The sequence below is a fragment of the Protopterus annectens genome, chromosome 9.part0 (genome assembly GCF_019279795.1).
Source record: "Protopterus annectens isolate FY-2018-M chromosome 9.part0, PAN1.0, whole genome shotgun sequence".
Lineage (NCBI taxonomy): Eukaryota > Metazoa > Chordata > Ceratodontiformes > Protopteridae > Protopterus > Protopterus annectens.
The window spans coordinates 238,386,822-238,414,389 of NC_056743.1; the positions used below are offsets into that span (position 1 = coordinate 238,386,822).

The window sequence follows — 27,568 nt, forward strand, 5'->3', positions numbered from 1 at the left end:
AACTCGAGATCTTAGTTAGCAATGACTGCCTATTTCTAGGAGGGTCATAGGTGAAATCTCTGTCAAGAATTTATGGTTTCCCATCCAGTCTATGCTTAAACAGGGTCATAGATGGGGTTTGTTTGATGTGAATTGGTAGCTGAATCCAGAGGAGTGGCAACCTCTGAGAGACATATCTGTCTCTCCAGCAGGTCCTGTTTATGTCTGAGGCCAGTTTAAGGTCCCTGGAGCAGATGAGCCTTGTCCCATTTGACTTGCAGATGTGCAGCATTTCCATTAGGTTTCGATCTGAGATTGCTGTGTAGGCCAGGCACAAGTCTCCGTAAGTAGTCTGTATGCTACTGAGTATGGTGACAGTGACTTCAGTCTGTCAATGTATGACATGTGCTGGAGACCCTGAATTTTCTTGGTAAAAAATTTCTGAGGTCTGTCAAATTGCTGCAGGTGCCTGGTAAGATACATACTAAAGGAGGCATTGTACTCAATTACTGGCCTGATGAGGGTCAGGTACAGGGGTGTTATGACCTCTTTTGATCTTGAGTAATGCCTTTGCTAATGAGGTGTTTGACGTAGAATGCCTTCCTTATCACAGTAGACACAAGGTGGTCAAAGTTTAGGCTACAGTCAACTTGCATTACCAAGTCTCTCACTACTGAGTTGATACTCGGGGTATTATTATTTATATGAAAGTCTGCAGGGATATGGTTTTGACCAAAGGAGATGACAATGCATTTTTTAGGATTGAGTTTGAGTCCATGTCTTTGGCACCAGTGACTGGTTTGTGTGAGTTCCTCTTGAAGTACATTGAAACTTTTTGATGATTCTGTGACTGCACCTCATTTGCAGTTGTCAGCAAACTTAGTTAGCCACACTTCCACTGTTTTGGCCTGAATGGCTGAGAAGTATATTCCAAACAATAGGGGTCCCAGCACTGACCCCTGTGGAACCCCACTGGTGACATGTCTGTTGGTTGAGGTAAAGTCCCCAACTCTGATTGAATGTGATCTGTCAGTCAGCCAGTTAGCAACCCACCTGATGACATAAGGGTTGATATTCACATGGGAGAGTTTATTAATGATGCTCGAATGTGGGATCGTGTTGAAGGCCTTGTCTAAGTCAAGGTAGGCTGTAAGCAAAGATTTGCCTTTGTCTATGGCTCTGGTGACACTCTCAAAGAAGTCCAACAGGTTTAACAGACATAGCCTGCATTTGACAAAACCAAACTGTATCAGATCAAGGGTTTGGAGATCATCCAAATCCTTATTTATAAGGTCCATGATGATTTGTTCCATGGCCTTATAGATAAGGCTGGTTAAGCTTATAGGTCTGTAGTTCCCAGTGTCTGTTTCTGTACCCCCTTTATAAAGGGGGATGACGGTTGCTGTTTTCCATTCAGCAGGGACAAAACCAGTACTCGGGCTGTGGTTGAAGAGCATACCTAATGGAGTTGCAAACTCATGTTTTAATCCATTTAAAATGCAACCTGAGATGCCATCCAGTCCCACGGAGACTGTGTTGTTGGCCTTGTAGATAACATTAATGAATTACTCTTTGGAGATGCAATGTGGGGGAGATGTAGAGGGAATGCTTTATGTAATGTTCAGAGGGACAGGGGTGTGAAATTTTTGGTGATCCTGTCAGCTAATAGGTTAGCTATTTTCATAGGATCAATGTGTGCCATTCCCAGCTAGTTCAACACATGCCTGAGTCCTATCTTTTAGGTTACGGATATAGCTGGAGAACGCCTTATGGTTATCCTTAGCTATGGTTGCTAAATTTGTTCAAAGTTGTCCTTAGAGGATTTTACAAGTTGTCATATTTATTTGTTTAAGCAGATGAGGGTGCTCTTCCAGTGCTGGGACCTCTCTCTCTTTTTTTAATTCTTATTTTTACTACTATTATTGTTATTATTTAAGTTTGATGACCGGGGAAGTCCACTGGGCCATAAAGAGCCCATTTTCAATGGAGGCCTGGGGAGAAAAGCTCCAAAATATTGCAAGTTACATGTTACAAAAAGAATAACAAAGATTCATACAGAACAATTAAACATTTACAGAATAATAATATATTATGTAATAAGCACCAGTGAGTTAACATTTAAACATATGGTTACTAGCCCTTTGCAGGTTAGATAAACTAAACATTTACAGAAAAAATACATTTTTGTCAATAAGCTCTAAGTAAGTTAACATTTAAACAAATTAGCTACTAAACCTTTGCAGGTTAGGTGAACCATTTTGCATGGAGAAAGTACCAGAACATTTGTTATGGAAAGTATAGTACATTAGATATCAGAGAGAAAATCAGTCCCAGGTAGGGGAGAGATTGTTTTAGGTTGAGATGAAGTAATTGTAGTGGTAATTGGTAATGATTTCAGTGCAGGGCAGAAAGAGAGCAGGTTGAGAGGGGTTTATGTTGGAGCATGACATGGGCATTCCCATTAGGCTGATAGATGAGAGAATAGCTGAAATTTGAAATTTGTATGGTTTAGTAGGTTGCATAGGTGAGGGTGGAGAGAGTTCCACTGTTTAGGTAAAACGTAGGACAGTAGTAGATGACCAGTAGGTCATGGTGGTTTGTGAACCTGAAGGAGATTTTGGTTTGTGGATCTGAGTGGGCGGTTGGGTATATCGGGTTTTAACAATGTAGCAAGAGATGGGCAGTTTTCAGGTTTAAAAATTAGCTTGTGGGCAATGGTGAATTGTAGGCAACTGAGGTAGTTGAGTAGTTCAAGCCAATTGAGGGTGAGGAAGGAGTGGCAGTGGTGGGATGAGTTTTTTGAATTGGTTGCAAATTTGCAGATCTTGTGGTAGCAGGATTCAAGTTTGGATCGTAAGCTGAGGTGGAGATTGGTGAACAGAGGGACACCATACATAAGGGTGGGGAGCAGGAAGGTGGATGCCAGGGTTTGACAGGTAGAGGGGCTGAGGAAGTGGTTGTGTCTGTAGAGGAGACCTGTCTTTGGTAGGTTTTTTTGATTGCGGAGTGGATGTGGGTATCAAATTTTAGTCCTTCATCAATGATGATGCCGAGAAGCTTGGTGGTGGGAACAATTTCAAGGGGGGTGTTGTTGTGGCTCTGTATGGTGAATGAGGTTTTGTCAATAATGGAGTTTTGGTATGGAAAAAATCATTAGTTTGGTTTTATTTGCATTTAGAGCAAAGTGGTTGAACTGCATCCAGGTTTCTGTTGTGGAGAAGGCTAATCGGGTTTTTGCTAGGAGCTCAGAGGGGGAGAAGGCTGAACAAATGACAGTCGAGTCATCTGCATATTCGATGACAGATGATTCTGGGATGGAGTGGTAAAAGTTGTTAATGAATAGGTTAAAGAGTAGAGGGCCAAGAATGGAACCTTGAAGGATGCCTGTAGGTGTAGGTAGGAAGGGGGAGGTTGAAGTTTTCCATTGGACAACTTGTTGGCGGTTGGACAGGTAGCTGGAAAACCAGGCTATGGTAGTGGGAGAGAGATGTAGGGTGGAGAGTTGGGATATGAGTTGGATGTGGGAGATGGTGTCAAACACCTTTGATAGCTCTAGGAATAGCGTAGAGCCAAAGCTGCGATAGAGCTACAGCCAGAGAGTAAGTGTTGTTTTTTCTATTATGTTATATTTTTCTCAGTAGGTATATCAGGGAAACCCAAGAATTTAGTGGGTATTCCACAGATTCTCTAATGTGGGGAGAGAGAAATGAAATTAAATATATACTAGTGGAACAAGGTAAAGTTAAACTGTAAGTCAGGATAGAGTTACAGCTAGACAGTAAGTGTTTTTTTTTCTATTATGTTATGTTTTTCTCAGTAGGTATCAGAGAAACCAAAGAATTTAGTGGGCATTCATAGGTTTATAGGTTCATAGGTAGGTACTAGGCTATCTGTCCTAAGGCATTTATAAGCCTAGCCAGAATGTGTTGGCTTTTGACTCCCCCTTAGATTAGTTCCCTGTTCCTCTGTCCAGCAGCGACATTGAAGTGATCCCTGGGGTAAACTTACTGTTTCCCATCCACTCGTCAAGGTTTCTGTTGAAGAGGGTTAGCGAGGAGCTCTGCCTAATGTAGACTGGAATCTTGTTCCAGAGCATGGGAAGTCTCTGGGACAGGAAACTATCCCTCCAGCATGTCCTATTTATTGTTGTGGTGAGGTTTAGATCCCCAGAGCGTGTGGCTTGAGGGGATAGAGTTTTCTTTAGGTGGAGCTTGTCCATCAATTCTGGATTGGATATGGCCTTGTATGTCAGGCAGAGATCACCTCTGAGTAGATGGTATGCAACCGAGTACAGCTGGAGTTTCTTCAGTCGAGCTGCATAGGGCATCTGCTTGAGGCCAGTGATCCTCTTGATGAGGTACTTCTGTGGTCTTTCCAGTGGTTGCAGGTGTCTTGTAAGGTACATCCCAAATGAGGCATTGTACTCTATGATGGGTCTGATGAGTGATGCATAGAGGGGCCCAGTGACCTCTTTCGATCTGGATGCAAACCCTTTTGTGATTAGGTGGGCCACATAGAAGGATTTTCTAACCACTTTGGCAATGTGATTATCAAAGGAGAGGTTACTATCTACTTGGGTCCCCAGATCCCTTATTATGTCTTCTGTATTTAGGGGGCTACCACCTATGTGGTAGTTTGTGGGTACTTTGTTTTTTCCAAAGGGGATGACTATGCACTTTCTGGCATTTAGCTTGAGGCCATAGTTTTGACACCAGGTATCTGTCTCAGTGAGACCCTTTTGGAGGATGTCTGTGTCAGCTGTAGAGTCAATTATAGCCCCTAGTTTGCATTCGTTTAGGAACTTGGTCAGCCATAGTCCTCCTGTGCTTGCCTGTACCTCTGAGAAGTGCATGCCAAACAGGAGGGATCCTAGGACTGAGCCCTGGGGAATGCCACTTGTAACCGGTTTAGAGTCAGACCAAGCTTCTGCAACTCTTACCATGTGGGTTCTGTCCATGCAACAGTTGGCAACCTATCTCATGATGTAGGGGTTTATATTCAGGCTGGTGAGCTTGTCTATAATACCTGAGTGGGGAATGGTGTCGAAGGCCTTTGTAAGGTCTAGGTAGGCTGTGTGGACCACCTTTCCATCGTCTATAGCCTTGGTAACTGTCTCAAAGAAGTCCACCAGGTTTAGGAGGCATGATCTGCCCTTAACAAAGCCGAACTGGGTAGGGTCCAGTGTTTGGAGGTTTCCAATGTCTCTGTTAATGAGATCCATGATGATGTGCTCCATAGCTTTGCAGACCAAGCTAGTCAGGCTTATAGGGTGATAGTTCCCAGGGTCCGTTGTGGCTCCACCTTTGTGGAGTGAAATAACCATTGCTGTGTGCCATTCTGTGGGCACGTAGCCTGTGGGGAGGCTGAGTTTAAACAGTGTGTTTAGGTGAGGGTTTAGTTCATCTTTGAGCTCATGTAGGATGCAGCCTGGGACACCGTCCAGTCCCATTGATGCTGTGCTTTTGTCTTTGGCGAGGGCTGCTTTAACCTGAGTGTCTGTGATGTCAGGGGCACTACATTCTTCTGGTATAGTTATGGGCCCTTTTGGGGGTGAGAGAGGGGTGAAGTTTGCACTGAACCTGTCTGCCAGGATGTTGGCTATATCGGTCGGTTCAGTGTATTTTGTGCCATTCTGCACTAACTCCGAGCAGATCTGAGAATTGTCAGTTAGGTTCTTGACATAGCTAAAGAATGCCTTGTGGTTATCTTTGGAGTCCATGGCAATTTTTCTTTCGAAGCTAGCCTTGGATGATTTTATGAGGGAAATGTAGTTTCTTGCTGATACCGATCAGGGATGTCTTCCCTTCTTGGGATTTTACTCTTTTCTGTACTAGTTTTCTGCTTCTATTGTATAGCTTGTTTATGGCAGGGGTCCACCAGACTGGTTTCCTTTTCTTGGAGGAGTGAGTCTTGGTTTTGTTTGGGATAGCATGATCCATGCATTCTTGTAGGTGCCTGTAGAGTGCATTAGTAAAGGAATTTGCAGCTTGGACAGCATTATCCTTTAGCATGGGGGCTTTGAAACTTCCCACTTCGGTCTTAAGTAACGTGAATTTTGCTTATAAAAAGTTTTTCACAGTGGTTTCTTTTATTGGGGGTGGTGGCGGAATGTGGATATTCAGAGTGATTAGTTTATGGTCAGATCTAACCAGCAAGGGTTTGACCTCTGGTGTGGAACACCTGTCGCCCATGTTGGTGATGACCAAGTCCAATATGTTGTCACCTCTGGTGGGGATGTTGACCAGTTGATCCAGGGTGTTTGAGTTTATAAATTCTAGGAAATGTTGGGCAAGGGAGTTTGTACTTGAGTAGTTCTCCCAGTTAATATTTGGGTAATTGAAATCACCCAATATCAGGGTGTTTGGTAGGACCTTTATGTTCCCAGTGTATCCAGGAATGCGGAGTGGGGGTCCTGGGACATGGTGGGTGATCTGTAGCAAGCTATAATTTAAATAGCAGTTTTGCCCATTGTTAGTTGCACGTGGATGATCTCTGAAGCATCGTGGTGTGCCACTAACCTGGAGGTGTGGGTATCCTTAATGAATATGGATACTCCTCTGCCTTTTGTATTTCGGTCCATGTTTTGTGGCCAAAATATATGGTATGAGTTGTAGCCTGGTAGTGCTGGGGTGCTCTCTGGAGCCTTAAACCAGGTTTCTGTTACTGCACATATATCAATTTTCTCCATACTGAGGAGTGCCTCGAGTGCATGCATTTTGAGGTTTAGACTTCTGGCATTGAGTAGCATTACCCTCAGTTTTTTGTTACTTGTGCTATTTATGGAGGTGGGTTTGTCTTTTGAGCCTAACCTAAAAAAGGCACTATCTGCGTGGCAAGAGCCTTGGCCAGTATTCAAAAGCTTAAGGGTGACAGGTGCAAGCCATCTCTAGCGAAGCAGCGTGGCTTGTCGAGCATGTCCTCCCAGGCTGACAGACACTGGATCCCCTTTGAATGACACCAGAAGCTTAGCCAATTGTTGAAATTGATAATTTTTTCTCTATACCATAGGTTCATAGGTTCGTACTAGGCTATCTGCCCTAGGGCATTTATAAGCTTAGCCAGAGTGTGTGTGGTTTTCACCACCCCTTAGGATGAGAATACTACGCCCTCTTAGGGTTTAGTTTACTGTGCCTCTGTCTAGTATTGACACAGAGATGACCCCCGGGGTAAACCTACGATCTCCCATCCACTCGTCGAGATTTCTCTTGAAAAGAGTCAGTGAGGGGCTCTGCCTAACATGGACTGGGATTCTGTTCCAGAGTGTAGGGAGCCTCTGGGTTATGAATCTGTCCCTCCAGCACATCCTATTTATTTCTGTGTTGAGGTTTAAGTCTCTTGTTCTCGTGGCTCTGATGGATTTGGATTTTCTGAGGTGGAGCATGTCCATTAATTCTGGATTGGACATGGCCTTGTACATCAGGCACAGATCACCTCTGAGTAGGCAGTATGCAACTGAATAGAGCTGGAGTTTTTTCAGTCGGGCAGCATATGACATATGTTTAAGACCCTTTATCCTCTTGGTGAGGAACTTTTGGGGTCTTTCCAACTGCTGCAGGTGTCGGGTGAGATACATCCCAAATGGGGCATTGTACTCAATCATTGGCCTGATAAGAGAAGAGTACAGGGGCACAATGACCTCTCTTGATCTAGATGTGAAACCCTTCATGATAAGGTGGGCAATATAGAAGGTCTTCCTAACCACTTTGGCAATGTGAGTGTCAAATGAGAGGTTACTGTCAACCTGGGTCCCTAGGTCCCTGATTACCTCTTCCATACTTAATGGATTACCACCTATGTGGTAATTTGTCAGTACCTTGTTTTTCCCAAAGGGTATGACTATACATTTTTTGGCATTCAGCTTAAGGCCATGGCTCTGGCACCAATTATCCATTTCTATGAGGCCTCTCTGAAGGATGTTTGTGTCCGCTGGAGTATCAATTATGGCGCCCAGTTTGCAGTCATCTGCGAACATTGTCAGCCACAATCCTCCTATGTTTGCCTGTACCTCGGAAAATAAATGCCGAACAAGAGCGGTCCCAGGACTGAGCCCTGTGGGACACCACTTGTGACTGGCTTAGAGTCTGACATAGCTCCAGCAACTCTGACCCTGTGGGTTCTGTCCTTGAGCCAGTTTGCAACCCATCTTGTGACATATGGGTTTACATTTAAGCTGGTGAGTTTGTCTATGATGCCCGAGTGGAGTATTGTGTCAAAGGCTTTTGCAAGGTCAAGGTAGGCTGTGTGAACTGCCTTACCCTCATCAATGGCCTTAGTGACTGTTTCAAAAAAGTCGACCAAGTTCAAAAGGCAGGATCTGCCCTCGACAAAGCCAAATTGGGTAGGATCCAATGTCTGTAGGTCCCCAATGTCTCTGTTTATGAGTTCCATAATGATCCTCTCCATAGCTTTGCAGACCAGGCTCGTCAAGCTTATGGGGCAGTAATTTCCAGGGTCCGTAGAAGCACCGCCTTTGTGAAGTGGGACCACTGTTGCCGTACGCCACTCTATGGGTACGTATCCTGTAGTAAGGCTAAGATTAAACAGCAGCCTTATGTGTGGGTTTAGTTCCTCTTGGAGTTCATGTAGCACACATCCCGGGACACCATCCGGTCCAATTGATGCTGTGTTTTTAGCTTTAGAGAGGGCGGCTCTCAACTGGGCATCTGAGATGTTAGGGAGGCTACACTCTGCTGGGATAGTTATTTCTCCTTTTGGGGGAGAAATTTGCACTGAACCTGTCTGCCAGAATGTTGGCAATGTCAGTGGGTTCAGTGTATTTTGTGTCATTTTGGACTAACTCTGAGCATATCTGTGAGTTTCCACCCATGTTTCTAATATAGCTAAAGAAGGCCTTGTGATTGTCTTTTGCGATTTTTCTCTCAAAGTTGGCCTTGGATGATTTTATGAGTGATCATAGTTTTTTGCTAGTACTGATCAGAGATGCCTTCCCTTTTGGGGATTTTGCTCTGTCATGTAGTAGCTTCCTCCTCCTGTTGTAAAGTTTGTTTATGGCTGAGGTCCACCAGACTGGGTGCCTGCCTTTGGGGGAATGGGTCTTGGTTTTATTTGGGATTGCATGATCCATGCATTCTTGAAGGTGCCCATAGAAGGCATTTGCAAAGGATTCAGCAGTGTGGGTTGTGGTTTCCACTGGCCCAGGGGCCTTGAAGGATACCACTTCAGTCTTAAGAAGTGTGAAGTTGGCTTTTGAGAAGTTCTTCACTGTGGTATTTTGTGCAGGGGGTGGGGGCGGGATGTGGATTTCCAGTGAGATTAATTTATGGTCTGATCTTACCAAAGAGGGATATACTTCCGGTGTGGAGCATTTTGTCCCCATGTTTGTGATGATCAGGTCTAGTATATTGCCTCCTCTTGTGGGAATGGTGACTAGTTGTTCCATTGCATTTGAGTTTATGAATTCTAGGAACCTTTGGGCTAGGGTGTTGGGGCTTGAGTAATGTTCCCAGTCTATGTTTGGGTAGTTGAAGTCTCCCAAAATGATGGTATTTGGAGAGACATTCATACTCTAGTGTCTTCAGGAAGGCTGTGTGGGGTTCCTGAGTTTGAGAGGGTGGTCTGTAGCATGCTACAAACTGTAAGGCAGTTTTGCCTATGGTTAGTTGCACCTGGATAGCCTCCGATGCTTCGTGCGTTGCCACTAACCTGGAGGTGTGGGTATCTTTGATGAAAATGGATACTCCCCCTGCTTTTGTGGTTCGGTCCGAGTTTTGGGGCCGGAAAGCATGATATGAGGTAAAACCTGATAGTGCTGGGGTGCTCTCAGGAGCCTTGAACCAGGTTTCAGTCACTGCACAGACATCGATGTTCTCCATACTGAGGAGGGCTTGAGGCGTGCATTTTGAGGTTTAGACTTCTGGCATTGAGCAGCATTACCCTTAGTTTTTTCCACTTGTGTTTTCTAGGGAGGTAGGTTTGTCATTTGAGCCTTGCCTAAAAAAGGCACTATGGGGGTGGCAAGAGCCTTGGCCAATATCCGAAAGCCCAGGGTGACAGGTGCAAGCCATCCCTTGGCAGCGTGGCTTGTCAAGCATGTCATCCCAAGCAGACAGACATTGGATCCCCTTAGAATGACACCAGTAATTAAGCCAATTGTTAAAACTGATCATTTTGTCTTTGTACTGTGGCATCATTCTTGGTGAGGGTAAGATGCTGCTCAGGGTCAGGGTCATACCGGCCTGGGCTACATAATCAGAGAGCTACTCTATGTCTCTTTTCATGTAGTCCAGGGAGGTACATCTCAGGTCGTTCACACCGGCATGTACAATGACTGAGTCATATTTGTACTTGCTGTGGAGTGACCTGAGTGCTTGTGTTATGTGGAGGATTCTAGCTCCCGACAGGCAGCTTACTGTGACCTTTTCCTTGTTCAGTCTGGTGAGCGGGACGTCAGTGTGTCTGACTATGGAGTCACCTATTACAAGTGTGTCTGGCATGTTGTTTGACTTTAAGGGCTGTGACTGTTTAGCACACTGACTTTGTGAACTATGTGTTGCATGTGCCATGTTTGAGGTGGTGGTTGCTTGGGTGTCTGCTTTGGAGGCCTCTGTTGTTTTGGTAGATTTTTAATCAGCGCCTCCGAGTATGTTTTTGTGTGTTTATGTGTTTGGTTTGCAGTTGTGATAGTTCTATGTGAGACTGGGTTTGTGGTGTGCGTGGTTACCTTCTCCTCCTGACTGGTCTTGCCAGTACTGAATTGAGAGAGCTCAGCCTCCAGTTTGGCTATATAGTTGCATCTCTCGCATATATTTGTATTTGTTGGGAGGAGGAGAGGATTGTCTGTGTACATGAGGCAATTGTAACATTGCCTCAAGATTCCCAGATTCACCAGCTGAACAGGAGAGGACGCCAGCAACTGACCCTTCGACATACTAGAAATAGTGAAAAAGATTGCTGTGTAACTGAGTCAGAAAGGACCTATAGGGAAATGGGTACTCAACAGAATTTAGGTGAATGAAGTACTTTCTTTTGTTTAAGAGTGCTTTGCCTGTGTAAAAAATGCTTCAGGAGCAAGTGTTGAGCTTTTCAGATAGAGTATAGGCTGTTTAGATTGCAAGTAGAACAGTTCTAAGGGAAAAATTGAAGAGCAGACTTGGCGGAGCCAGAAAAAGTTTAACCTTGTTTAACCAAGTTTAACCTTGTTTAACCAGCTATGCGCACGACCGCGCAAAGCCGTGCAAATGCGGATTTTAAGCAGTGAACTACAAAAGAGCTAGGAATGGTCCCAAACAACCAATTACTACAGCTTCTTGTGCTGAGGTCACTTCCCCCAAGGACAGGTAGGCTGCTCAAGGCTCCCCACTCCCACTGGTGAGCAAAGAAACTTCCTTCTATCCAAGTAAGGTAATGGACAACACAGGAACTACACCACAGCCCAGAATACAGCAATGCCTGTATACTGGTCTAAACTAGTCGAGGAAGGCGGGAAAACAAGGATTATTTTTTTTTTGTTTTTTGTAGAAACACACAGAAAATGCAGAAACAGTGATAAATTAGTTACACAGGCTAGCACACTTTAGTGGGCAGCCTCCACAGTTAAATTAAACAAACAAACAAGCAAACTTTCGATTAAATTTGACTAAATGTAACTTTAAGTGCAGATTTTAAAATAAATGCAGTAATCAGTAAAAAACAGTTCAGGCTAGTTCAAAGTAAGCAACAGAAGCTATTTCCAGTGAAAAAAAGCAAAGATACTTAAATCCAGAAGGTAGTCGCTTTTTCGAGTTCCTTGCTGCTAGGACCACTCTGTAAACCCACGTGGAGCTTGTCTGAGCAGTATAGCCAGAAAAAAACGCCCAGAGGCGGATTTTAAGCAGTGAACTACAAAAGAGCTAGGAATGGTCCCAAACAACCAATTACTACAGCTTCTTGTGCTGAGGTCACTTCCCCCAAGGACAGGTAGGCTGCTCAAGGCTCCCCACTTCCACTGGTGAGCATAGAAACTTCCTTCTATCCAAGTAAGATAATGGACAACACAGGAACTACACCACAGCCCAGAATACAGCAATGCCTGTATACTGGTCTAAACTAGTCGAGGAAGGCGGGAAAACGAGGATTATTTTTTGTTTTTTTTGTAGAAACACACAGAAAATGCAGAGACAGTGATAAATTAGTTACAGGCTAGCACACTTTAGTGGGCAGCCTCCACAGTTAAATTAAACAAACAAACAAGCAAACTTTCGATTAAATTCGACTAAATGTAACTTTAAGTGCAGATTTTAAAATAAATGCAGTAATCAGTAAAAAAACAGTTCAGGCTAGTTCAAAGTAAGCAACAGAAGCTATTTCCAGTGAAAAAAAAAAGCAAAGATACTTAAATCCAGAAGGTAGTCGCTTTTTCGAGTTCCTTGCTGCTAGGACCACTCTGTAAACCCACGTGGAGCTTGTCTGAGCAGTATCATTCTTGGTATCATTCTTGGTGATGGCAGTATCATTCTTGGTGATGGCAGTATCATTCTTGGTATCATTCTTGGTGATGGCAGTATCATTCTTGGTATCATTCTTGGTGATGGCAGGATGCAACTCAGGGTGAGGGTCATACCAGCCTGGGCTACATGATCAAAGAGCTCCTCCATGTCTATTTTCATGTAGCCCAGGGAGGTACGGCTCAGGTCATTCACACCAACATGGACAATGACAGAGTCATATTTGTACTTGTTCTGGAGTGACCTGAGTGCTTGTGTTATGTGGTGGATCCTGGCACCCGACAGGCAGTTAACAGTAACCTTCTCCTTGTTCAGCCTAGTGAGTGGGACGTCAGTGTGCCTGACTATAGAGTCACCTATTACTAGTGTGTTGGGTATGTTATTTTACCTTAAGGGCTGTGATTGTGTGGCACACTGGTTTTGTGAAGTATGTGTGTCATGGTTTGTGTTGGGGGGTGGAGGTTGCCTGGATGTCTGCTTTGGAGGTCTCTGTTGCTTCTGCAGATTTTTATTTAGAGCCTCTGAGTATGTTTTCATGTATTTATGTGTGTTGTTTGCCAGTGTTGGTTTCATAGGTCTATGTGAGACTGGTGGTGTGATGCAAGTAATTCCCTTCTCCTCTTGACTGCCTGGTCCAGTCTTGGGTCGAGAGAGCTTAGCCTCCAAACTGGCTGTATAATTGCATCTCTTGCATGTATTAGTGTTTGGTGGAAGGAGGAGAGGGTTGTCTGTGTACATGAGGCAATTGTAACATTGCCTCAAAATGCCCAGATTCACCAGTTGGACCGGAGAGTACACCTGAAACTGCCCTTTGGACATGCCTGGATAGGTACAGTGAACTGTTTTACTGATTGTCTGGTAAGGTCGAATAGAGAGCCTTGTCCTTCTCTACAGTATAGGGGTGGTCTATTGCTAAGGTTTATTAGTGCTTTCTATGAGTTCTGAGCAAGTGCCGGTATGAGAAGTAAATGGTTTGAGTGCTTAAGTTGAAAGTTTGTCTAGTTTCAAGGGAAAAATTGAAGAGTACACTTTGTGGAGCCGGGAATAGTTATACCCTAGCTAACCGGTGCTGCCCAGCGCGCAAAACCGTGCAAATGCGGGTTTTATATCAGGGAAATGAAAGAGATAGAAATTAGCCCAAAATGGCCAATAAACTACTAATCTCTGGGCTGAAACCACTCCTCCAGGGACAGATAGGCTGCTCAAAGCTCCCTCTCTCACAGTGAACAGAGAAACTTCCTTCTATCCAAGCAAGGTATGGGCAAACACAGAAACTTGTAACACAGCCCTGAATTCAACACTAACCTGAAAACTGGACTATACTAGCTTAGAAAGGCAGGAAAACAAGTACAATTTTTTTTTTTTTTTTTTTTCAGAAAATAAAGCACATACAATCAAGAAAACACTTTAAATTCACAGAAATAGCTATCACACTTGAGTGTGTAGCCTATAACAGTTAAACAGGTAATTTAAACATAAATACGACTTTGTTAAAGTGCAGGCAGTAAAATAAGTAGAATATGTAGCTGAAACAAGCTTTTTAAATCACAGAAATTCTAGAAAATCTGCATTTTAGGCAGAATTAGCCAAGGCAGCAAGAAAATGCAGCAAAATGACACTTAATCACTTCAAAGTCTCTCTTTTGTCTCTCTGCTGCTGTAGAATTCTGCAGGGCACCAGGCAGGAGCACGGATTCCCTAATGTGGGGCAGAGAGAAATTAAATTAAATATATACTAGTGGGACATGGTAAAGTTACACTGTACATCCTAGTGGCGAAAAGAAGATGACAAACTGAAATTATAATGTAGTTAGGTGTTTATTTAAAATTATACTTAAATATTTAACAGAAGCAGTCAGGGGAGTAGTTTGTAAGACTGGAAGGGGGTATAAGTGGCAACGGATTGCAGTAGGCTGCTATTGTGCACACCAAAGGTAGATTACTGCTCTAGTTTATTAACTAGCTACAATCTATTAGTTAGAGCTACATACTCTGAGGCTTCTTTAAAGGAGGGGAAAGACCACACTTTATGTAGCATTGATGGTGCCTGGGGAGCAGGCAATCCAAGGATGTCTTCTCTTAGAAGGGAGGCATTCCTTGTTAATTATTTGAGTAGAGTGAGCACCTGAGGTAGCAAGCTGTAAGAGAGAGAGAGAGAAAAATGTTCAGCAATTAAAGGGCAAGAACAGAGGAGGATCAGGTAGAAGGATAGGACAGAATTAAAGAAGTTCAGAGCAGAGAGGATTGTACTAGAGTGTACTGTAGGTAGAGGAGGAAAGAGAAAAAGAAATGAGTGTAGGTAGAGGGAGAGAAATGTGAAACAGAGAGGTAGAAGATTTGGAGGCAGACCAACAATGCATTTAGGTAGATATATGCTTAAAGCATTTCCCCCTGTAAGCCCAAAAAGTTCAGCATTGAGGGCAGAGCTAAATGCTATACTAAGTACAATCACTAAATAACAACGCTTGTTTCAGCAGCACATGCAATAAAAATATAGCATTCGTTTAGGCAAAAATGCAGAAAATGAATAATTAGACGTATTCATTGTTTCCTTAACATCAGCAGCTAGGCAGTTTTATGCAGCATTTAGAATATATACATATCCATGCAATTAACTAGTTAAGCAGTATATGGCATTAAATGCAGCATCTAATGAATAAAAACAAACACTTATATGCATAAGTTAGTTGAATATAGCTAAACATCAACAGTCACTAAGCCATGTGGCCAAGAGCACATGAAATTCTTTAGTTACTAAGCAAAAGTATAGTAAGCAATTCTAACACTAGTGGCAAGACAGGCGTCTATGCATATCACTTTGAAATTAGCATTGATATTATGGTAGCAGTTTTATATTATTCCATCATAAAAATAAGAGTTCCAAGTGTTTAGCATTAAAATTATACAGTGCTAGACAGCAACTGCTTCCTCTTGTTGTATAACTTATTAATGCTAGATGTCCACCAGAGTGGCTTGTTTTTTCATGAGGATCGTGTTTTGATCCTATCTGGTACAGCTGTGTCAATACATTTGTGCAAGTGTTTGTACAGGGCATTTCTGTATACCTTAGTATAGTGGTCAATGCCATCTGTCGGAACAGGAGCTTGGAAATTATTTATGCCATCCCTTAGGTGGATATAATTAACTTTGGTGAAATATTTTAGCCTCATTTCACCTAAGAGGGGTTCAGGTGTTATAGCTACTTCATATGTGACTGACTTGTGATCAGATTTATCCAGTGAGGGTCCTATACTTTTGATGGTACAATGGTCACCCATGTTGGTGAGGACCAGGTCAAGAATATCCGAGCCCCTTGTGGGGTTGCATGCTATTTGTTCCAGGGCATTAGTGTTAAAAAAGTCCAGGAACCTTTGAGATAGCATGTTGGTACTCATATAATGTTTCTAGTCAATGCAGGGATAGTTAAAATCGCCCATGACTAGGGTGCTTGATTGTAATTTGATTGACTAAAGTAGGTCCAAATAAACAGCATCTGTATCTTGGTTCATTAAAGGGGGCTATAGCTAATGACTTAAAGGGGGGGTCTTACCCACAGTTAGTTGAACTTGGAGTAACTCCATGGAATTTTCCGGTCTAACCAGTCTAGAGGTGTATTTATCTTTGATGAAGACAGATACTCCTCCTCCTTTGGTTCTCACACATTCATTTTGCAGTCTGAAAGTGTGGAAAGCACTGTATCCTTGGAAGGCTGGGATACTCTCTGCAGCCCTGAACCAAGTTTCTGTGACAGCACAGATATCAACATCCTCCAGGGAGAGGAGTGCTTCCAGAGTGCGGTTTCTGATTTAAACTTCTAGCGTTTTAGCAGCATAATCTTTCATTTATTTGTGAGTGATATTTTTATGTCAGAAATTTTGTTCTTGAGACTTTGCCTAAAAAAGGCACTATTGGGGAGGCAAGTGCCTTAGCTAGTAACCAAAAGCCTGGAGGTGACAGGTGAAGACCATCTCTGGTAAAGCAACGTAGTCTAACAATGATGACATCCCAGGCTGACAGGAACTGGATCCACTTAAATTGATACCAGAAACTAAGCCAATTGTTGAAGTCAATCATTTTTGTTTATATTGTGGTATCATCCTAGCTGAGGGTAGAATGCTGCTCAAGGCTAGGACATAACTGCATGGGACACATATTCAAAGAGCTCAATCATGCCTTTCTTCATATAGTCCAGTGAGGTATGTCTCAAGTCATTCACACCAACATGAACTATGAGTCATAATGGTACTTGTTGAAAGACTTGAGTGCATGTGTGATCTGACAGATCTTGGCAGCAAGTAGACAGCTGAACTTAACCTTCTCCTTGTCCAGTATGGTGAGTGAAACATCTGTGTGAATCACAAAGGAGCTACCTATGACTAAAAAATTGGTTTGGATGTGCTTTGCCTTAAGGTCTTATTTGGTGAGACACTGGTGCCTGTGTTTTTATATGTATTGACTGCTATAGGTGCTGTATTAGGTGTAGCATGCTTGTGTTTGGAAGGTCTCTGGTGTTTAGGTTTCTGGTGAGTGCATCTGCTCATGATGGTCTATGTGTTGAGAGCATGGTTTGCAGAGGAGGTGAAGTATGCACGCTGACAACCTGTTCAGTGTTACTCTTCTGTGCATAGGAGAGCAAGGATTCCAGATTCTTAGTGTAGGTGCATTTCTCACAAATTTTACTAGAGTGATTTAGGAGTAGAGGACTGTCAGTGTACATGAGGCAGTTGCTACACTGCCTCAATATACCCATAACAATCAAGCTCTTAGGAGAAATTGAGGGAAACTGACCATCCATAAAGCTAGGTTAAATCCTGTTTTCACTGTGGGGAGAGAAAATGGAGGGGTGTGGTAAAATTGGGTCCTCTGAATGGGGTCTATACTAATGGGTTACTCTATAAAGGGTCTATACTAGCAGGATTTCTCTAAATGGTATGTGACTATTATAGATTTGGTGGTTTGGGGACTGTTTAAGGGCAAAAGTGCAGCTGATGTGCTCTCTGAGCAGCTAAGCACAACTTAAGGACTTCTCGGCTGAATCATGGGCAGCTACTAAGGGAAAATGTATCTACTGATGATTTTGCATCTATAACTGCCAATGGTTACCCCCACAGCACGGTAGTGCATGGTGATGCACGGAGGTGCTCTACACATAAACAGATAAATACAGCAGAGTGGTGGAGCTGTGTTAAAACAAGTGCAAACTTGTACAATCACAGGGCTTAGTTAGCAACATTGAGCAAACTGAATTAAACAATTTAACCAATAAAAAAGCTCAAAACTGAGCCCATGTGCCAGCAACCTTCAATCAGATGAGTCCTAACTGCAGTCTCCATCAAAAGATAGCCTGATCTAGTGCTCAGTGTAACAAACAGAACCAGATTCAGCAGGTCTGAATCTAGACTATGCTACAGCATACAAAAAGTGTAACAAATCAGCAAGAACAGTATAGCAAACACACAGTTTAAAAGTGCAAAATACAGTATACAATTGTACTTATGGTTAGTCAAATGTAACAGATTCCTTAGCTGGCACAGATGAATACAGTAGAGCAGTGGCTGGTTGCCTAACTCTGTGAAGCTATGTTACAATACTGAACAAACTGAATTAAATAATTTAACCCAAAAAAAGCTCCAAACTGAGCTCTGTGCCAGCAACCTTCAATTAGAAGAGTCTTAACTGCACTCTCCTGCCATAAGGATGCAGGGGGACCCTGTACAACAAAAAATAGCTTGGTTTAGTGCTCAATTTAACAAACAGAACCTGTTTCTATGACAGACAAAAGTAATCCGAGGTAACTTAAGCCCTGTGTTCCTTATATGACCAGGCTACTCACAAAAGTTTCTTCATGGAGGGAGACCCGCTTCCCTAACCATTTCTGATGTTTCTGTTTGTTCAGGTTAAACCTCACTCAAAGTGGACTCCCTTCCATTGTATAGGTGGCTTGCCTTAACTCCATACTTCAGCTGTCTCTAACACTCACCCCATGAAAACCCCTTCCTTACACCACCCATGGAAAGATATCCTACAGTACCCCTCTATTGCAGAGCAGTAATAACCCAACTCAGTTCTGTCTCAGTGGGATTTTCAATATGTTTGGCTGCAGGCTTCACCCTGACTCCAGCTGAATCTGCTGCCTTGGGATCCCTTACTGAAGCTGTAAGCCTTTCATTTCTACTGTGTAACAAAACCTAGATTATGTCTGCTTTTTTTAAATTGTTATATCATTTTTGAAAAAAGTCTCATGGAAATGGTGTAAACTTATTTTAGTCCAATGAAAAACAGTAATGTGCATTTGAAAATGGTTGCTTCTATAACTTCATTATAATCCTGCCATAAAATAACTTTCAGGATCACATTGCAGTTGTGTCTAAGTCTGTGCTGACAGCAACTGGCACAATAGTTTTATTGTATGCCATTAAGTTTGATTGTGTTTAAGTTCCAACCACAAAAAATAAATACGTAATTAAAATTATATATGTGTGTATATGTGTATGTATATTTGTAATGTATATATATATATATATATATATATATATATATATATATATATATATATACATGTATATTTGCTTGAATGTATATATGGAAAACTTAAACATTTACATACTCTTATTCAATTGTGAAATATCTTGCAATGCTTTACCAGGTTCTTATCTACTCTCATTGTATATTTTGTATACTTGTATTTTCAACCAAAAGCAGGAATATCCTCTTATTATATACTAATGGCTGTAAAGTTTACAATATGTATGCTACTACTCTGTAATGTCTCTTTTGTAAATGTTTATTCTCTCTGTAAACTTATGGAGTTTTTCTCCCCAGGACTCCGCTGAAAATGGACACTTGATGTTCAGTTGGACTATCCTGGCAAACAAATGTTAAATAAATAAATAAATAAATAAATAAAAATAGAAGTGATACAGGCTAGTGTGCCTGCTATGCACTATAGCAAAACATGTTCACTCCATAGTGGAACACACATTCCATGTTCAAAAAAAATAAATGCAGTCTACTAAATAATCCAGCCAAACCTTCGAGTGTTGTATTTTATGATTCATGTGCATGTCAGTAAGTATACTGCATACTCATTGCAATTTTATTGCAAGTTTGAAACATATACTTTCATTCTAAAACATTTATACTAACAAGTAAAAACTGGCTATAGTGCAGACATTTGAAAAGTCACACTGATGTAGAGCACTTTATTTCATATTAAGTACCACGCATTCTGTATTTATCTAATGTTTAACATTCAGCCACTCAGGATGAGAATGAAGTTGATTTGTGATCAATTGAATAAGAATGTTTTAAGCAGTGAAAAACATCTGTTTAGTAGTTTATCTGTTTCATTCTGTGAAGATTGCACTGCATTTCTGTCTCAGGTTATTTTCTTAAATACTATGAGCTGGCATAGCATCTATGAAGGACTGTTATACTGTTTATGCATCAGTAGCTGACATCAGTAGGAGGTGTTAAGGTGAAATAAATAAAAAACAGAATCCTGCATAGTATGTCTGAAGAACTGTATTAATCTATGTTATAAAATTATGTTATGGTTTCACAGAGGGGTTCCCAGTGGGACTGGGTGTGCATCAAGGTCCAACTCTGAGTCCACTGCTGTTCATACTGGTGATGGGCTACATTAGCAAACAGGTCGGAAGGGGACAAATCAACAGTTGATGTAGGCAGATGATATGGCATCACTGACTCTGAGCAAGAACTTCAGGAAAGGTAGGGGAATGGAATGCAAAACTGGAGGCATATGGGATGAAACTAAGTACAGATAAGAACGTGGTAATGGCAGCAAATTGGGGAAATCAGAAGAAGCTGAGACTAAAGATAGAAGGGAAGATAGTGGAACAGGTTCATAGCTTCAAGTATCTGGGAGGGGTGGTTAAGGAAAAGGGAAGTCTGAATGAAAAGGTGAAAGCTACAATCAGAGGGGCTGCAGCCAACTGGTAGAGTGTCAGGCATAGTGTATGACAGAAGAATGGTAAAGAAGCTGCAAAGTAAGATGTACAAAACAATGGTGCGACCAGTAGTACTGCATGATACAGAAGCCTGAGCAGTAAAGGCAGAGCAGATGACAAAGTTAGAGATGATGGAAATGAACGGCATGAAAAGGGTTGTTAGATGCACACTGTGGGGCAGATGAAGAAATGAAGACATAAGAGCAGAAGCCAAAGTAGCTCCAATTACAGAAAAGATCAGAGAGAACGCAATATGGTAGGTCAGACATATGTGCAGAAAATCAGAAGACAATCTGGTGAAGAAGATTTGTGACAGGCAGGAAAAAGCTAAGAGGAAATGAGGACATCCAGCAAAGATGTGGCTGGATTGTGTCAGAGAAAATTTGCGACAGTTAGGCAGGGTGTCGAAGAGGCAGAACAGCAAAGACGTGACCTTTTTTAAATCAGCTTTTGAAGCTTACAATGAGAAACTGTGACTCTACAAAATCACTTTCCATAATATATGTAAATAACTTCATGAATGGTCATAAATTTAAAATGTAGATCACATGAATAATATCTGAACTATCAAGGATGTGCGCCTCCATTTTCCTCAACAGATAAGACAGTTTGGATCATATCCATGATAAAGCCAACACATTCATGTACCTACACAACCACAGCCCCATTCACATGCAAAACATTTGATATAGGATTCTTTTTTTTTTCGTTCACATTGGCAAGTGATTTTTTTGCTACGTCTCATTTTCCCATTTAAATGCCTGCACAATTTTGTGTTATACAACCTTTTTCATTTTACTGATGACATATGTTTAAGCTTTATTCCTGCAGCTGTGATCAAGTACAAGCCAGCATCTGGTATTGTCCAATGTTTCTTATATTAATAATTTAACAGATCTTGTGGCAAAATGTCACATTATGGGAAGTGCTTGAGTTTTGCCTTCATGTCTATGGTGTGTAAATTAATACCATATGAAACAATATATTCCTATGAGCAGAACTGTCATGTTTGGAATGCTAATTAATTTTTATGTTCCCTTGGGTTTTCTTACTTAAATATTGTAGCTACAGTATCAAACCCTTAATGCTAAGTTATTATTCATTATTTTGTCTAGCTTCCCTGCTTTACATACATGGTTTGGTATTGATGTTTACTTTTACATCATACGTAAACTTTTTAAACCATGTCCAGATTAATTTGGTATCATGGAACAAAAGTAAGAGGGGTTATAGATGTGACAGCTCCCATCTAAAAATAGAAAAGCATAATGTTTGTGCAATGTTTAATTTATTTATTTTTAATGGAGTTGTAGGTGTGGGAAAATGTTTCCATATGCTGTCAGAAACAATATTCATGATGTATAGTTTAAAGGAGTAGTAGCTCCCATTTACAACAGACAACAGGTTATTCACTAAAATATTTAATTTGTATATATATAATTAGAATAGTATCCCTCAAGGCATCAAATGTAATAATAAAAAAAACATAATCAAACTTACTAGAAAATCATACTGTGGTGTGTTGATTTTGTGTCTTCTTGCTCACAATGCACTGAAACTTTAAATTTTGTACTGCCTCACAGTCTTAATTATTACAACAAACTTAAATTAACATCTGCAAAATAAACTAGCTATTGTGAATTATTACAGGAACCTTACAAGCCATGTTAAATCTGATAGGTAAGTTAACACAATTTCAGGTCAGCAATTTAGGAAAGTGCATTGCATATGACCAAAACACTAAATTTCTTGTTCTTTACTAAAGTTTATTAATGCAAACAGCCTAAATGAGCAAAACAGGGCAAAGGCCTTTTTTTCTTCCACGTAGATATGCTACCAAATAATCAAAAGCATTTATGCTGAAAATCTACATCTGCACTTAAAATACCATATATTAGCAAACCTAAGAAGAAAAGATAAAACATAAGAGTTGTTTTCAAAGTTAAACAAAGTCTGATTAGTGAAGTTTAATATCATTCCTTAAAATGCACCCTACAGAAGTGCCAAGCTAACAATGAAAGAAACAATGTAAATAAATAATTGCAACCAAATGACTTTCAATTTTCTTTTCTGATTCATGAATCTCATTTCACAAGCTATTTCTTTCAAACGTTTGACTAACTTCCAGATGTTGAAGGCACCCAAAATGTGAACCCAATGAGTTAGCATAACCCAAAATGTTTAACAGCATTAAAAAACCAAAAGTCAGATACATTGCTTCTGTTAATACATAAATAAACTCCTGTATCCCTTTAGATTCAATTTCACTGGCATGAAAAATTATTGCTTCTGATATCTTCCTGCAAGATAGCATATTAATTATTGCCATATGTGTATTGAAACCATATATAATAGCATTCTAAAGTCAATCATAATGAGCTTTCAGGCCAAGAAAATAACCTGGCATTAACACAAGCGCACACACACACACACACACACACACACACACACACACACACACACACACACACACACACACACACACACACACACACACCTTATTTTTTGTATTTTGTATCCCTACTTACCAATAACCGTCTGCAGTAGCCAAACCTTCTGCTCCCATCTTCGCCTGTTAGCATAAATGAAAATGTTTCACTGAAATGACAGAAAAAGGAAATTACATTTTTTACATTTGATTATTTATTTGATTTTATACTGTAGTTTATTACTATCATGATAATATAACAATCTGCCTAATAATATAACTACTTGAGGAAAAAAAAAAACAAATGGTATAGGTGCAACAATACATCCAGTTTACTCCAAAAGGTAAGCCAACAAAAAAACAAAAAGTCACCAGAAGCACAAAAACAGACTGGCAAAATTTATCCTTCAATTCAATATAATGTTATCGAAATAAAGGAGAAATTTTACCAGTTTGTTTTCATGTTTCCGGTGACTTTCTTGTTTTTGTGTTGTAATAACATAACTACAAAAGCTCGTATATAGGGATCCCTAGCAGTTGAGTGAGTTTTCAGAAACTCAAAATTCATATGGTCAAGACCATATGATCGAGCTTTTGAAAACAAAGCTTTTCAATGGTGACCACAGTACCACAAGGATTGGGAAATTAACTCTTTTCTTCACTGTATTGTGATCTCAGAATTGGTGTATATATATGTATGTATATATATATATATATATATATATATATATATATATATATATATATACACACACACACACACACACACACACACACACACACACACACACACACACACACACATATCATTTGTGGGGGGAGCAGGGGGCTTGACTCCCTGAATAAATGTAAAAAAAAGTAGATTTTGATGTGGGGGTTTTTTGAGTTTTCATAAAATCGATCATGTGGTCTCATCTGTATGAATTTCGAGTTTCTGAAAACTCAACCATCTGATATATCTGTTTGCATATTATATAGTCTTCATTTGCCAAGCCTTTACTGAAGCATATGGGCTGATCACTAAATTAATAAGTGCACTGAGAATAGCATTGGCACAGGAAAATGGAAAAAGTAGACCCTGACTGAAGAGCTAAGAGCATACAATTAATATCTTGCAAAAGTCTGTAAGGGTAATGTCCAAACAAAAAGATGCAGATGTTGAGAATGCAAAATCCAGTTTACATATATGTGTGTATCAATTTCAACAGCACTATTCTGTTAAAACTTTAGGATCATCAGTTCTCATGATCATAAAACAACTGCAAGTGCTTACTTTCAAATGCTAAGATATTTGACATCAATACTAAAATATGTATCAAGACCCAAACCTTCACTAGTTGTCTTTTTCATATTACAAGGTTAATCCTGATTCTCAATTTATACGTCTTCTCCATATCACTTTGTAGTTTATACTTCCAGATTAGTTTGTACGTAAATGAAACTTGACCTGGAATTATGGGGATCAGAAAGTGTTCTTGCTGTCGGAATCTGCTTTCTGATGTAGCACAATAAAATTGTAAAGAATCTGTACTCACAATGGAATGAATACTAAATCATCACATGATTGGCATGAAAAGTATGTTGAGAGAGTAATTAGGTAAAATAAAGCCAGGCTGTTCATATTATTACTTTTTTATTGGCTCTGCACTTGTAGGTACATTTAGTAGTAAGAGTGACATGATTATACATAGCCTTACTTGGATTTCATAATCAAGCAACTTTATAATGGATACTAAAAGTAATTAAAATATGCAAAGGTACCTGCAAAGCCAAAGAACGTGTACATTATCTAGCCAGGAGACTGTGCATAATAACATATTAGCAATTTAGATGACTTCTTCAGGAAGTTGAAATGATGGATGTTGGTTCTTCTGGTATGAGTTGATGACCCCAGATCAGAGGGCGTTATGTAGCACTATTACTTAGAGCAATATCTGCACAAATAGCAGGCAGTCAAAGGAAATAAAATGAAAGGAAAGCTGCCAAATTTATACAGACAAAACTGGGAGTTGCTATCAAAAAGTTAGAGATACTGTTAGAAAATGTTAGTTTTGGGGACTTAGATTACTGTTTATCTTCTATCAGGTAAGATGAAATCTTCAGCTATTTTCTGGCAGTACAATAAAAGATGACGTTTACAAAGGGGAGGCTAAGTCTACTGTAGTCTGTATGAATGCCATTCATACCTAGAAGGACAATCATGCAAACAAACGATCAATCAATTAATCAATCAGTCCTTCATTTTTACCCCTCAATAGTCAGGATTCAGAGCGATTCTATTCCCATACTAATTGGTTAATGCTGGTTGGTCATTTAACATTATGGACAGAATCTCTAATTCATGGACAAAGTACAGCTATACAGAGAAACAACTCATAAGTCTTTCACAACCATGTCTCTGAAATGAACACTGCATTGTTAGACCTGAAGGTAATAGTGTTCTACCTACTAACCCATACATCTCAGTAGCATAAGCACTGCACCGTATGCATGCACACGCGCACACACACACACACACACACACACACACACACACACACACACACACACACACACACACACACACACACACAAGCTTATGGTCACAGAAAGAATTCAGACACACACACACACACACACACACACACACACACACACACACACACACACACACACACACACGCACACATATGTGTACACAGTGTCCAATATCTACACATACACACACACACACACACACGCACAAACACACAAGAATTCCAGGTTCCAATTCAAACACACATCTACACAGTTGGCATCCCCTAACTCCTCTAATGCAAAAACCCTCACAGACACTGGTACGCACATATACATGCGCGCACACACACACACACACACACACACACACACACATGCATGCACATGCACATACACACACACACACACACACACACACACACACACACACACACACACATGCACGCACATGCACATACACACACACACACACACAGGCCCACACAAACACACACACACACACACACACACACACACACACACACATGCACACACACATACACACACAAATTCATTAAAAAGCACTCATCTTCTTGCAAACATACACATGCATACACAAACAAGCATATACACAAACGGTGCCACTACACTTAACTGTAAAATATTTACTCCCATAAGAATGAAAGGGTGATGACTTTCAGTTTTACCTCTGACAGTAAAAAAAATTAATTCAGTAGAGCAATTCTTGAATTCTACATTCAGGCTTAGAGTTACATCATTCACTATATATTCTAAAAATAAAACATGCTATACTCAAAGGCTAGATTTATATAATAAACTATAAATCCTCAGAATAAAATTAGCTATAGTCATGGCATACAATTATATCTTTGACTATAAATCTTCAACATAAAACATGCTATTCCTTTGGTGTACAGTTACATCAACCACTTTAAATCGCTTCTGTGATACATGGTCCTTCTTTTCACAATTAAAGCATTCTAGCTTACAATCATGGAAAATTAGACTCTTCTTACTGCCACTGGATTAATAGTCTCATAAAATAGAATTTTCAGTCATATTTAGATATATTACTGATACGCATAACTCCACATGAATTACAGAAGGAGTCAATTCTGGGCACATTGTGGGTGCTATGAAGAGCAATTTTGCTAACATTAAAGATTGAAACAATACTAATTTCACAAAATGTAATCATAATTTGACTTGGGAATGGGGTCCACTCTGGTCATGGTATTAGAAATCCAAAAGCCATGGAAAAATTATACCTACAAAAGCCACTGGATAAAGAGGCATTGTTCTACAACTTATTTGTCAATATTACTTAATGTAATCCTTTTTCTACAACAACCCTCCAAACAGGCTTTCATATTACTTAAATTTTATTTGGGTGCAATTTGTCTTTGGTTTATCTCTTTTTCCCCAGCTCTTGATCTGCATCTTTTTTCTGGAACCTCATAAGCATCACTTCTTATTTTAATTTAGATCCCCTACATACTTCTCAACTGCCAGCTCATTTTCTATATTTAATAGCACTCCTCCAGAAGAGAAAACTCTTTAACCCCGTCTCCATTCACACCTTCTATTCCAATGATCCCCTTGGTCAGGGTCAGTTTTAATACTGCAGTTTATTTTGTAGTTGGAGGGTTGATCTTGACCACCTCCTTTCCCCTTTACTCCTCTCTCCTGGCACATATCTCCTGTCCATAAAAACTGTACCCTTAGTGCAGCTTTCACTGGAAATAATGATTCCCCTCAATCCTTATCTCGTCAGTTTCACTACTTGAGCTAACCCCCTATACACCAGGCATCCTTCTGCTGTCCATGTTCTGATTCTTTTTATCCCCAAGATCAATTTCTTATGATTTGGTCTGTTGAGATCACATTATCACAGAAATTTCTTTGACAACATTTAACCTGACAATCCAAAAAACACATATAGGACTATTTACTCCCTTGGTTCTGAGCAAGTTTGTATAATTGTTCCTTTGTGTCTAAAGGGTATTTACTGGAGTCTTACCTGGAAAAATAAGTGTGATACTTTTTTTTCTTCAAACAACAGACAAGTTAGTACCAACTGATTTACATAGTCCTTACTAAATTCAGGTATTATCTTCACTTTAATTTGGGACTTTTTTTTACTCTCTCAATTCCAGTATCTGTTTTGCTACAGAATCGTAGGCCAAGGGCTGAGCTATTGCAAATCTTATTGGTTATTCTTAGGTGATAGTTGTTTGGTTCTATCTAAGAATA

At 40.4% G+C, this 27,568-nt stretch overlaps 1 protein-coding gene across 4 annotated transcripts in view; it reads right to left on the minus strand.

The window, feature by feature from the left end:
- DENND2B (DENN domain containing 2B) overlaps nucleotides 1-27,568 on the minus strand; it is a 1,438,653-nt gene that overhangs the window by 225,008 nt on the left and 1,186,077 nt on the right. For all 4 annotated transcript variants that reach the window (XM_044082814.1, XM_044082812.1, XM_044082813.1 and 1 more), the window contains one exon: nucleotides 22,920-22,989. In XM_044082814.1, coding sequence (XP_043938749.1) covers nucleotides 22,920-22,989 — 70 coding nt within the window. The remainder of the gene's footprint in view (nucleotides 1-22,919; nucleotides 22,990-27,568) is intronic.